The following is a 14,085-nucleotide window of genomic DNA, read 5'->3' as shown; positions in this document are numbered from 1 at the left end:
GAAGAGGCAACCAGAAAAAATTGAATAAAAATGTCCATTATAAAATTTGTGGTTATTTTTAAAGAACCACCATTTTATGTCTGGTTTTAGGTTTTAAAAACAAAGAAAATTATAAAACATTTACAAAATGAGGGTTGCTAAAACAATTTTTTTTGTTTTAAAATGATGTGAACAGAAAAAGGACTTAGTTTCTTTCCAACATGATGATGAGACAACAATAATATATATGACTAGCTACGTTTCTGTTACAAATGTACGCCAAACTTTGTCCATATTTCGCTAATGTCGAAAAAGCACAATTTTGAAATTGCGTTGTTTTCATTAAAAAAGAAATGCAATTAAAATCGCACGTGAATACGTCTGTCCACACAATCAATCATTAAAAAATCATCCTCCAAACTACTTCCTATCTTCTTCTTTATGGTTTGCACAAGTGGCAACATCCAGTTGTTGATCATGTGACCCACGTGATGCGGAAAAAGTTTTTCCATTGCAATTTTGCTAAATGAGTTGATTTTGATGCAGCCAAAAAAAACACCCACCTCATCCTAGCGTCAAAACTTTTCAGTGAAAAAAATAAATTGCTGTGTTTCCACCAAGAAAATTAATTTTCAAAATCTCAAATTGCACAACTACAGTATGTGGTCAAGAGAAATGCAACCACAGATTTTTGTATGGAATATATTTATTCCATGCAAAAAAACAACAACAAACGATTAAGAAAACAGCTAAAATCTGCATTCGGTGTATCTATATATATATATATATATATATATATATTTTTTTTTTTTTTTTTTTTCAATTGTCAAGACTTTTTTTTAGCTAAATTATCAAGAGCCATCATATATATGGTTTTCATTCAGGCCAAAAAGGTACATCTTGGTCTCACTTGAGAAATATTTAGAGATATTTGGAAAGAATTTAGCAATATTTGTGCTTACTTATGACTGTAAACGTGACTTTTTGTTACGTGCCGTATCTGAGATCGACACGTTGCATAGCTGCAAGATTACATCAAGTGAGGCCGAGGTAGCAACATTGTACAAATAGAAAATACTGCCACCTGCAGGTGGGAGGTCTCTGTAACTTAAACTCAAATGTTTTGACTGTTTTTTGGGGGGGAAATTTGCAATGCAAAATAAACATTTTGCATAAATTTCCACAATCTCAGAATTGCAAAAAAACTGATGTTCCCTAACAAACATCGGATACCTGCTTACTATTAATTTCAAATTGTTTTTAGGCGGATCAGAAAACGTTCACATCAAATCCCGCCGCCACCTGTAAAAAATGCTGTGGAGTTCACAGTTGTGACCTGAAATCAAAAGGGTGTGAATACTTCACAGCGCACATCCCAGACAGCTCTAATCACCACCGACAGCTGCCAGGTGAAATCCAGCAGCATGTTTATTGCAGGGTTTCTGAATCCCTGTGTGATATGTGATATGGAGGATGGAACCTTATCACATAATGTTCTTTATGGAGCATCTGAATTTATGATGCACATAATGCTTCCACAGGTCTTAACCGACTTTAAACTGCCAGATAAGTTTATCCTGTCAGTCGTCATGTGCTCGCAGACACAAACCAAACAAAAAAAAAAGAAAGAAAAGCCTTCCCTCCCGCTACTTTTCCTGCCTTCCCTTTCTTCCTTCCCCTCTCTGACGTGCCACAGCGGCATTGATGCTACACATCCTCTGGTCTGACGTCTGAGTCCTCCAGCCTCAGCAGCAGGATTCATATCCTGTCTGATGTATTTTTAGCCCCCGTGCCAAAGAGAGAACACGATAATTCACGTACAGAAAGGAGTGCTCCGGTCGGCGGAGTGGCACCGCGGCGCTGTTAGGGGTGCAAAGTGGAAAAAAAGAAATCTACCAAGATGGAGGTGTGCTACCTAAAGGATCTTTATATTGATGGTGATTGTTGTTGACCGCCCTTTCTCCCCACCTCCCCCCCACACACACACTCTGTGAACCGCACTGCCCCCCGGTGGTCGCTTTGATCTGGGGTGTTGGTCAGGATGAAACCAAACAAAGCAACACTTGTCGACATGTTTCTTGTTGTCGACGAGAAAGCACGAGCTTTTGGCCGAAAATCCAAATCGTGGTTCTGCTGCTGTTGTACCTCGCAAAAGTTTTCACACCTGCATTTTCTGTGACAGCTACATCTCTGAGTAATGTTCAGTCTATCGTCTGAAAGACGGCTGAGCAAGGAGAGGAACTAACCAGAGAGGCACCATCACAGGATAAGAACAAAGTAGTACGACAATAAGTCGAAATAATATGAGAATAAAGTCGAAATAATGTGAGAAAAAAAGTTGTAATGTCACAAGAATAAAGTCATACTGCCAAAATAGTCATAGGGATACAAGAAATAATTTGTATGACATTAAAGATGAAATAGCAGTGATATAGTGAAGATAGACTCATCTTGCCAGAATAAAGTTGTAATATTAGTAAAATGAAGTAGTAATTTTACAATAACTCCCACACAAAAAATAAGAACTTAAAATGAGGAACGTGAAGCATCTTGTGAAATTATTTTTTGGTATCTGTTTTACAAATAAACATAATTAATCTGTTTAACACATCAGCGCCAAATTATTATCAGTAGCAGGACTTTGAAACAATCTTTGCAAACGGCTGCGTCTGTTTCGATGAACGAACCACAGATGAGATGAGTTGCTCACGTCAGATCTTGATTATATTATCAAAGCTTTGCAACTTTTTCTCTCAATTTCACAACTTCCTTCTGGTAATAGTGTCTTTTTATCCTGCTAATATCAATTTATTGTCATAATATTATAGCTTAATTCTTGTTTTTGCAAAGAAGAATGGGGATAAATGTCAGTCTCTAGATGAGCAAAGCAGGTAGAGACCAAAAAAAAAGCTGCAGGCTGTAATTGAAGTGAAAGTTGGTTCTACAAAGTATTGACACGGAGCGGCTGAATAAATACAAATCCAAAATCTGTGATCCAGATTAGATTAAATGTTTCTTATTTGTTGATATTCTCCGTTTTCAGAGCGTCCGGGACCCGACAGGAGCCTCCATCGCTTTGTACACAGCCAAGCTTCATCATCCCAACAAGACAGGCAACCATGTTGTGCTCCAGGCTCTCTTCTACCTTTTGGACCGGGCCGTAGAAAGGTGACCTCACCACCACCAGAAATTCTGATTTTTGATTGCAGAATCGTTTCTGCTCAAAGAGACAGATTTCTGATTTTTCCCTTCAATTAAACGCTTGCTCACTACGTTATTCCAATCACTTCTAAAATTGTGTTTTGACAAAAAAAAGGTGCACATTTACATTTTTCAAACATAGATGGCTTCACCTTTTCGGTGTACCATGTGAAAACATGCAGATTTCTCTTTACTCTCATCAGCTTTGAGACCCAGAGGAATGGCTTGGTGTTCATCTACGACATGGCGGGCTCCAACTACACCAACTTCGAGCTGGATCTGAGCAAGAAGATCCTCAATCTGCTCAAGGTTGGAATCGCTGATTCACTGGTTTAAATCAAATGGCCACAATGCAAAAAATTAGGTCAAATCTGCTTTGTTCGGGAGGCAACAGTCAGAATTTGGTAACCGATTTTTGATGTCCAGTTCTTGCGGATGATACAGATTCTGATTTCTCTTATAAAAAGATACAACAAAGGTGTTTTGCTGCCATCTAAATGGTCTTCAGATGTGTTTTCCTGCCTCCAAAAGGAAAATACAGGAGGCAGAATACTGAATGTCTTGCTCTCTCTCGCTCTCCTGCAGCCTGAACAATTTCTCAAAATGTTTAGCAGCTTCTTTCATATTTGTGTTTCCTCTGATATAGTTTTCTTTGTTTTTTTGTATTGTTTCCCTAGTTACAGCGCCTTATCTGAAAATTATTCCCGACCTGATGCGGTTGAATTTACTGATTGGAAAAATTATCCAATTTTTGATTTTGTGACTGGAAGGTCACTAGTCGGGCAAATTAACCTGAAGTCAGTGCATTTCTCACGGCACTCAATTAGGAAGTGTTACAAATGCCTCCCAATTAGACAAACTAAAGCTAAATCAAGTGCTACAAGTGTCGTCCAGGTCATAAAGGCTTTTCCAAATGGCAAATGAAAACAAACTACACAACAAACTAATTTAATCTATAAACCCAAGGATGTGAATGTTATTTATTTACCATATTTCAATAAATTTTATTGTTTGTCTCAGAAAACTTGCTAAGCCCAGTGGGGCACATTGTTACAAGTTGGCAGGACATTATAAATTATCTTTGGGTGATTATGTTATTGGAAGACATTATTGACAATACGGACGCCAACTATAGTCTTTCAAATGAAAAGTATAGCTTTTTTTTGCCCTTAAGTAACAATAATAATAACAATAAAGCAATAATCAATAATTCACTAGATTTTATTGGGCTGTTTTGTTCACAAAAATTAGCTTCTGAAGATGAAAGTCTTTGTCTAGAAAATCTATAGTTTTAATATGAAGAGTTCTGTCTCTGTCCACCAGGGGGCGTTCCCTGCCAGGCTGAAGAAGGTGTTGATTGTGGGGGCCCCTGTGTGGTTTCGAGTCCCCTACAATCTGCTCAGCCTGCTGCTGAAGGAGAAACTGAGGGAGAGGGTAAACCATCTTTCAAACTAAAATCATGAAGGATTTTTAGCTTCTGGATCATTGAATCTCGGTCATCGAATCCCCAGTTTCCCCCTCTGACTCCAGGTTCAGATGGTGAAAATGGCCGAGCTGCGTCAGCACCTCCCCAGAGACTGCCTGCCCCAGCACCTGGGTGGCCTGCTCCCGCTGGACGCTTCGGGCTGGAACCAGGAGCTGCTGGCGGGTCAGAACGGCCGGGTGGACCCCGTGGACGAGCTGGTGGGAATCCCCCTGGAAGACTCGTCCATCCACGTGCCGGGGCCCGAGGCCATGCGGCCGCAGGAGCTGCTGGCACACCTGGGCCGGCTGCAGCGCTCGGGCGTCTACCAGGAGTATGAGGAGCTGCGCAGGGAGGCGCCTCCCGGAACCTTCCACTGCTCACAGTGAGTCGCCCTGAAGTAACGTCTGCTTTGGCTTCGCTTAATGGGAAGCTCCGATTGCAGTTTTCCAGCCGATCGACGGTCTTTATCTAGCCTGACCTCCTGATTCCATTTCTTTTTTTAACTTACTTTTTGTGTTGTTATTTTTGTCTGAAAAGTTGAAAAATATAGCAACAAAGTCGATACACGTGCGGACTAGGTACGCACCGATCCACCTTTTTTCACTTCCGATACCGATATCTGAGGTTTAGTATCGGCCAATACAGATTTGATCCAGAAAGTGCTTGAAACATTATTTTGTTTTGGGGGGTTTTAAACACCGACATAAATGTACTGAAGTTCGATTTTTTGTTAATATTTGAATATTTATAGATAAAAAAAACAAATAAAACAAACAGAACAAACATAAAATACTCATAAGAGCCTAGACTAGGCCGAGGAGCTTATACATATTACACATTCACAACAAAATTAACGTAATTATAAACGCCACAAAAACAAAAAAAAACTTATTCCAGACAACCCTATAGGATTCCTGTCAATCATGTAATTTGGCTGTCAACAATTGAAAAGATTCAATCTGTGGTGGTTTTTATCTATTGCCTATACACCCTATGACTTTTCCACTTACAAATAATAACCCTGGAAATGTTTGATTTTCCATTGTATTGCCGTTTTTCCATCGTTTTGCTGAAAAGGCAGTTGTAATGGACAGGCCCGTGTTGCATGAGTGACCGTACCTTCACGACTCTTTCAGCACAAACTGTTCTCCAATTCATCCATTTTAAAAAGACGACTAGGTGTAATTACAAATGTATTTTACAACTCTGCACCATCACAGCACACTTTAATACACCAACAGCTTCACAAGTTTGGTCAAACATGTAAAAAACTACTTTAAATAGTTCGGTCAGTGAAACTAGGATTATAACAGCCAATGCAAAATAAATAATAGAGAAACTGAAATTGACAAAAATGAAATGCAACAAACCTTCTCTCAAATGGTTCAAAAATTCTAAATATAATGTAAAATAAGTAATAAAGCATGAAGTCCCTCAGAGTACAAAGCATAGAATTAGACTGACTAGATCTGCCTTTACGGATCGGGCACATTGTCACAATACTCTATCTAGTTTGTTTTTTCCCCAATATCGGCACTAATACAGACATTAATATGGGATTGGTGCAGCCCAGACATTTACAGTCATCTTCAGAAATCTGCTATTTATTTAAAGATATTCTATCATTTAGATGAATGTGGACATTAAAAAGACCGTATGATACACTAATATAGTTCTCTGCTCCTCCTGTTTGGGACATATGAAGCATTTAGCTGCAAATAGATCACATTGCAATTCATTTAATTGGTGTAATAATATCTGGCTCAGTGTGAATAATTCATATGCAGCTATGAATGAGATGAATCCAGTGATGCAGAAGTTAGATGACATCAAGTGACACACTTCTTCTGCTTGAACCCCTTTTTCTGTTTTTTTTTTTATTGATTCCCCTATTTATATTTTTTCACTTCACAAAAGTAAATGTATTTAATCAGGGTTTTTTGTTTGTTTTTTTAGTCAAAGCACTTTTTCAGCGTTTTTGTTGAAGGAAATCGAAACCTGCTCACTGTAACTTCACAATTACACAGTTCAATTTAGCTATACCAGTGAGGAGCAGCAGGTGTCAGTAGTGATCTTTGGTGTTGCTTTGGTTCGACAGGTTGGCCTACAATCAGGAGAAGAATCGCTATGGCGATGTGCTGTGCCTTGACCAAACGAGAGTTCGTCTAAAGCCCCGCAGAAACGAGGTAAGGTCGGACTGAAAAACAAACAAACAGAAATGAAATACAATGCTCTCTTTCAGCTGACCGCATGTCTTCTGAACTCATGTGTGTTTTCAGCTCGGTAGGAATCAATTCAATCTAGGAATGCACCAATATGAAAATCTGGGCCGATATCAATAGCTAATATTATTACAAGGAAGATAACCGGGATTTACCAGTATATCGTACATATTAGGATCGAGATTTTAACATGTTAATTTTGATTAATTAATGACATTTTAAGTTTGCATTTGCACGTTTATGTTGCACCCGTAAATCTGATGCACTCGCTATCTCCACAAAAAATAACAATGTATGACAAAACCGCTTCACTAGGCCCACTTGGGGTTAATCTGATGGGACGCTGGACCAGACTGTTGTTCAAGTTGTCCTAAGTGGAGTTAGCCAAAGCTATCCAGGCCTAAAATAGCATCTCAATACTAAACATCTTGTGTCCCCAACGCTAATGTCATTACTTCTTTACTTCAGTTAAACATCACACAATCTTGTCACATGCCCAAATAAATACCACATACCACAAAAATAACAACATGCAAATAAACATCAGCCCAGTTTTTTAACATAGAGTGAAATGTTAAAATGAAAGACCTACATCGGCCGATACCGTCACATTGTGCAATCAATATCCCAAACTTTGAGCTTTGCTGTTCTTTCAGAGATCGGATTACATCAACGCAAGCTTCATGGACGGCTACAAACAGAAGAACGCGTACATTGGTACTCAAGGTAGGACTGCTAGACGCTTTGAATTAAAGTTCTTCTTCTTATTGAAGTCTACTTCATGCAACTAGACTTGTCTCCGCGAGACATGCTGTAAGCTCCCCTGTACGTCACAGGACCACTGGACAGGACCTACGGGGATTTCTGGAGAATGGTCTGGGATCAAAACGTGCTTCTGATCGTCATGACAACAAGGTAACCCCCAAAAGGGTCCCAGGTGTTTCTGTTTTCGTAATTTTGGACAGGTTTGGTTTTCTTGACGCGTCTCGGTGCCGCAGGACGGACGAGGGCAGTCGGAGGAAGTGTGGACAGTACTGGCCCCTGGAGGAAGGCGGGCAGGAGGTCTACGGCCACATAGCAGTGGTGAACCAGAGGGTGGACCACCACACCCACTACAACCACACCACTCTGGAGCTGCACAACACGGAGGTATACGCTTCTTCTCTGGGTGTAGGATTTCTCTTTAACTAAACACAGCACAAATAGATCCCTGGAAATTTCTAAGCACTTCTTATAACTTGAAAGGTGTTATGTGCTGAGATTTCAGGTGGGGAAAATGGCGTATGATGCATTGCTTGTTCTCGTTTTCACCGATAAAGAGAGCTTTTCTGATTTAGATTTAAAAATAGAAGATTTTAAAAACTTTTAATAGTGTGTGTTACATGAGCTTTTTAAAATAATTACTTTGCACCAGGATCTTGGCCTTTCTGGAGCCAGGTGTTTCTCCAATTATTGAAATCTGTGTTAGGAAAAAAACGGTCCTTGGACTTCCTGGATGTCTTTCAAGGTTTGGCTGCTGTTTACGCCAATTTACGCCCAGTACCATGAAATTTCCTGATGTAGTTTTATTTTAATTAGACAATTTAACTCTGACCTGTAGATCACTTTGCAAAGTTCCAGTTTTAAGTTGGATCTTTATGTACTTTGTTGCTGGCAACATGCTGCATTGTTATTGTGTATTTATTTAAATCCATTAAAAAAATACCAACAATAGCTAGGTCTCAATCCAATTGTCATGCAAATTTCGAGCAAGCTTTTAAAATGTCACAAAAAATAAAATAAAATGTAAAATGTAGTTTCCAATAGATGGTTTGCATAGCCTAGTTTCGACCAGTTTCGATGGTAGTAATAAACAGGAAGTAGAGGTTGCAAATTAAAATGGACCATCCGTCTCAGAAAAACAAACGTTTTCAGGACGCTATCAGGTCAACAAGTGTTAGCGACATTACATACTATCCGGAGATGTAGAGGAAGAAATGCAAATCCAATCCAAGCCCCTGGAGGAAACCACTGATAATCATGTGAAGTAAATGTGAAGTAAATGTGAGGCAAACGTTCGCTATGTCAGAATCCCAGTATGCGCTAAATCTCTGCTTTAGCGCATCATCTATTTTTCGGAAAAGCCAAAAACCACCTCGGACAAGTGTACAATTTTTTTTTTTGCAAAATTGTGACTGTTATTTAGAATTTTGCCATTTCAACCTTGTCTATTGCAATACTTCAAATTGAGCATAAAAACTGTTGATTCAAGCACATGTCACACAGTGCCTTGAATTCTACAAGCCCAGTGTGTAACCAAAGCATTTCAAGCATTCTAATGTGTTTTTGTTCACCTGTCCAGACATGCGAGCAGAGACATGTGAGTCACTTTCAGTACCTCAGCTGGCCGGACTACGGCGTGCCTACGTCAGCAGTGACTCTCATCGACTTCCTGGGAGCTGTGAAGAGGCAACAAAGGAAAATGGTGAAGGCTTTGGGCCCTCAGTGGACCGGCCACTCACTGGGACCGCCGATGGTGGTCCACTGCAGTGCAGGGATTGGGAGAACAGGTAAAACCAGGAGACTGTTGGGGGGTTTTCTCACAATGTCACATTATTGTGCTTTCTGATATGTTGATACGGTTGTGATCCAAAATTATTTTAGCTGCAGTCACCCTTTATTTTATCACGCCATGTGTAGTGACAGATCATAAAAACATCCTACATGGGCTTAAACGTGAGGAAGATTTAGTGCATTTTCCAACATTACGTCCTTTCACATTTTGCAGTGTTACAAAATCTTCCGATCAAAAGTACCTACAGGTGGCAATTTTTTTGTTTTTTCAACAAAAAAAACTTAGCATGGAATATAGTAAACTAATGATGTGATATAATAATAAAGAAGTCAGTTTTTTGTAAGTAAAGGATGTGTAAATGACGAGATCAAAAATCTGAATATAGTTTTGCATGTTTTCTTTATTAGAGAAGTTTCTACCGTGGAAATATTTTTGTGGTGTTTTTTTATCTTTCTTGCCTAAGTTTTGGTCTGTTCTTACCAACAAAAATGAAGTTTAGGTCAATTTCTTTAAAAAGAGTTTCTCACACAATTTATTGTGTCTGCACTTCCATTACAAATGTTTGCAAAACTTTGTCGATATTTTGCTAATGTCAAAAAAAAATAATACAATTTCACAATTGTGTTTGTTTACACGATAAGTCACTTAATCACATGCCGTGCCATCATCCTCCTACCACTCCCTGTTGTCTTTTACGTCTTCTCTGTCAGTGTTAACATCTAGCTGTTGATCATGTGACTTGTGGAAACGCAAAAAAAGGCATTTAAGTTGCAGTTTTGCAAAGGGCCGATATGGCCTAGCACAAAAAAACATACAGAAAAATTAGTTTTTTTCGAAAGGGTTGTGCTTCCATTCCAATTTGCGCAGTCTTATCGTCGGTCAAATTTTGTACAGCGTAGTGTTAATTGCACGGGAAGGCAATGCTGAAGTGGCATTTCCCCAAAGCGGCGTCTTTCCGCAGCAATGAAACACAACGCAAATCAAGTGGAATGGGACTTTCAAGTGGTTGGACCGATACAAATGTAAAAGCTTGAGCAATTTCAAGAGGTCTGATACAGGTGCGAGTCTGACTTGTCCCTGTTCTCGGCAGGTACCTTCTGCGCCCTGGACATCTGTCTGTCCCAGCTCCAGGACGTGGGCTCCCTCAACGTGTTTCAGACAGTGCGTCGCATGAGAACGCAGCGGGCCTTCAGCATTCAGACGCCGGAGCAGTACTACTTCTGCTACAATGCTATATTGGAACACGCCCAGAGACAGGGCCTGCTCCCGTCTAATCAGTAAGGCCCCGAACGACAACAAGGACTTTTCTGCTGTCAGCCTGCTGACCCTGCAGCCAGGCTGGGCGACCGGCCGACCGGAGGAAGTAAAGTCAACTCCCGACTGAAGACGAGCTTTCGCCATAAGCCGTTGGCAAACCAAGTAAACGCATTAAAGATTAAAAGCCTTGATCGCTGATGATTTGTGATGAAACTGTGGCTGTCGACAATGTGATGTTTTAAAAGGTTTGTTGAAAACATACAGAAAAATGCAGCAGAGTGAGCGGGCCGCTAAGTTTTGGAGGCAATACAACGCCTTGGAAAGGTTTCTGTACTCTTCAATCCTTTCTCGTTTTGTCACTTGTCCCATCTTCAGTGTGTTTGGCAATTCAGTTGATAGACCAACACAAAGTAGTGAAAGGAAACTGGTACACGATTTTCAACTTTGTTTATGAATCGACGTCTAAAAAAGAAGAAGTCCGTTGCATTTAGAGACGCAAGTCTGTAAGGCTACGCCCAGTGATTTCCAAAAAATGTCTGAGATCTTCACAAAACAGCATAATTGAGTACACAGATGGACTCAATTCATTACTGTGATCTCTGAAGACAATTTTATTTACAGGTATCAGAGCAAAGGGTGTCAATCGATGACTTTTATTAGAGCCAGTCAACCAGATTACAATAAATACAGAATTCTTACTGAACATACGCACCTATTGACACACTTAAAATAATACTCACAAAACAGTGCATCAAAAACCAATAAAATGCACTAGTTTGAGTTTTCGTTTTTCTTCAACAAAAGGAGAAAAAACATTTAATAAAACTAAGGGCAAAACCAAGTCAACACAAAAAAAACCTCCAGAAATATACACCCAGGTTTTTTTTTGGTTTTTTACTAAACATATTTATAAAGAAAAATGAAAATTTAGATTTAATTTCCATTTCACAATTGCTACTTTTTATTGGTCCATTTTACAAAATCCGAACAACATCCGTTGTCAGAAATAATAAAAACTTCCAAGGGTATTAATTACTTTTGCAATACACTGTGAGGCCTCACTTCATCTAATTACTAATTTAAAAAAAGTTCACTTTTCACTGTTAAGGACCTCGAAGGGTTAATTCACCTCAAAAGTGTCTGCTGCTCCTTTAAACTGTTAAGCATCATGTTATGACATTACAAACCTGCTCGAGTCCTTTTCTCTTAGCGCAGCTTTACTATCGATTGTGTAGTTCAACATCCCATTAAAATCCCTTTAGGCCACGGTAGTTTCGTATTGCTGAAATTTACTGCCATTTTGGGGGTGAAATATTCCTTTAAACCAGTCTGATTTTAACTGTTTTTTTGTCGCCCCTCAGTGTCTCATTAAGGCAAACATTGAGCACAGTGCGTCTTAAATCCACGGTGAATGCCACACGGGGTTGTGGATGTTTCCGTGGAGGTCAGGCCACAAATTCGCCGCCAACCGCCACGTTTACCATAAAGTGCACACTGTCTTTCAAAGTGAACAGAGCGAAAGCACATCCATCGTTTGAAAACCTGACAACTCCCCAAACGGCTGCTACATATTTTGACTGAGTGCTCCTGAAGTTTCAATCCACTCGGACCTCTTTTGAGTTTTCTTTTGTACAATATTAGAGTGGTTAAAAAAAAAACCCACAAGCTTCCACCTCGCCTAATAAATTAAGAGCTTTTGGCTGCCTTAATTGTGTTAGCGTCGTGCTGCACAGACATTTGTTTTAAGGCGGTGCCTGTCACAAAAGGGTAAATCGGTGTAAGACCTCACGAGTAGTGCAATACCTTTTTTATGCATAAATCGTGTCTTAGCACTTTTTACAAAATTTTAAAAAGTAAATAAATAAAAAATAAAAATCCCAATGTGTCCTGGCGTTCCAGCGTGGCATTGAGAGGACAACTTTAATGTTAGATGACTGTATGAGTCTGCGTGTGATGCTGCGATTCGTTGATTGTTGTATATTTAGTGATGCTGTAGCTGTAAAACACGGAGATATTTACTGTTATCATCTGCGTAGAACTTTATTGGGACTAATGAAACGGACCGGACAGCAACGACGACGACGTAAGTAAGCACAAACGCGTGCCGACCGCAGCCTACAAGTCCTCCTTGGACACTCGAGAATCAAGAATAGTCTAGTGCTTTCGTCGTGTCCCAGTGTATTGCCGTTGTTATTATTATTATTACAGTACATGTACAAAAGTTGTGTTTTTGTGTGTCGTTTGTCTTACGTTCTTTACTCCAGAGTTCATATTGAATTTGCTGGTAGTGAAGCTTTTTTTTTTTTAAAGCCTGGAATTTCCACCTACTCTGATCTTTAGAATTAGTTCTCCTTGCAATGACGGACACGAGATGTGCCGCTTTATTTTTCTATTATATTCAGCTACTGTTTTCATACAAATATGCAATTACCATTAATTTTATATTTGTTCTGTTATAACATTATGTTTTCACTTTGTATTGTATTTCATTGCTCATTGATTCATGCTATACTGTAATAAACACAAACTATGTCAGCATGGTTGTCAATGGTGCGCTATGTCTTCTGGTTGAACTGATTTGATGTTATTGCTTTTAAGGTATACTTAAGGTACATTTCCATTTATTTATTTATTTTGTTGTTGTAGGGATCCACCTATAAATCATCCCCGGTTTCCTTAATATTAGGAATTTGACGATTGGACATTACATGAGAAACTGATCTTATCCACCGATCTTGTCTACCTCCACAAAGGCCTGAAAAATGGCCGCTGTCTCCTTTTGTTCTGCCGGGAGAGAGGGCTGATTGACCAGGTTACGTCTGCATGAGTGCAACTAACAATAGTCTTCGCACTGTTGTCAACTTTCTTGTTGCATTTAGCAATGTTTCAGACCAAAAAATAAATAATCTGAATCGGCAGGTCAGGTCCGAAGACTGCAATCGGTGCCCCACTAATTTTGAGGGGGCCATGGAGGGATTTATGAATGAACATAAACCAGCTCAAGAAAAGCTCATTATCACAAAAAACAATGTCATTTGAGCCATATAATCCTCTGAATCTAATCACAGTTCTTTACTTGTCCCTTCAGTTGACGGCTCAATATCTAAAAGCCCTACTTTGCTCCTAAAAATACTCTCGGGTTTCCTGAAAAGTGCTACATGCACCCCTCAGCTGCTGAGTTTAGAAAGAAGGTGTGGCAAACCACAAACACGAAGAAGAACGCTACGGAAACGAACTGAAGGGTTCTCCTGGTAAAACACCGCGGCACTGAGGTGAGATGCATTCTTTCTACGCTGGAATTTTGTGGTAGAGGCTGTGCCCCTCTGGTACCTCTGCTGGTACTTTATGGAGTATGGTCAAGAGGAAGATGAGAGACACCAGAACCAAAAGTGCAGATGAGCTGACGG

General features: G+C 39.6%; 1 protein-coding gene across 3 annotated transcripts in view; it reads left to right on the top strand.

Moving 5' to 3' along the window:
- The window catches only part of ptpn9 (protein tyrosine phosphatase, non-receptor type 9), a 29,126-nt gene extending 17,575 nt beyond the window's left edge, over nt 1–11,551 (top strand). For all 3 annotated transcript variants that reach the window (XM_023349504.1, XM_023349498.1, XM_023349493.1), the window contains 10 exons: nt 3,023–3,147; nt 3,384–3,489; nt 4,504–4,614; nt 4,711–5,027; nt 6,744–6,831; nt 7,524–7,593; nt 7,704–7,782; nt 7,866–8,016; nt 9,209–9,416; nt 10,512–11,551. In XM_023349504.1, the coding sequence (XP_023205272.1) occupies nt 3,023–3,147; nt 3,384–3,489; nt 4,504–4,614; nt 4,711–5,027; nt 6,744–6,831; nt 7,524–7,593; nt 7,704–7,782; nt 7,866–8,016; nt 9,209–9,416; nt 10,512–10,702 (1,446 nt within the window). In that variant the 3' untranslated portion in view covers nt 10,703–11,551. The remainder of the gene's footprint in view (nt 1–3,022; nt 3,148–3,383; nt 3,490–4,503; nt 4,615–4,710; nt 5,028–6,743; nt 6,832–7,523; nt 7,594–7,703; nt 7,783–7,865; nt 8,017–9,208; nt 9,417–10,511) is intronic.
- Nucleotides 11,552–14,085: the final 2,534 nt, after the last annotated feature.

This window comes from Xiphophorus maculatus, chromosome 2, assembly GCF_002775205.1.
Source record: "Xiphophorus maculatus strain JP 163 A chromosome 2, X_maculatus-5.0-male, whole genome shotgun sequence".
Taxonomy (NCBI): Eukaryota; Metazoa; Chordata; class Actinopteri; order Cyprinodontiformes; family Poeciliidae; genus Xiphophorus; species Xiphophorus maculatus.
Note: the sequence above shows the minus strand (reverse complement) of the source record. Positions and strands in the feature narration are given on the sequence as shown.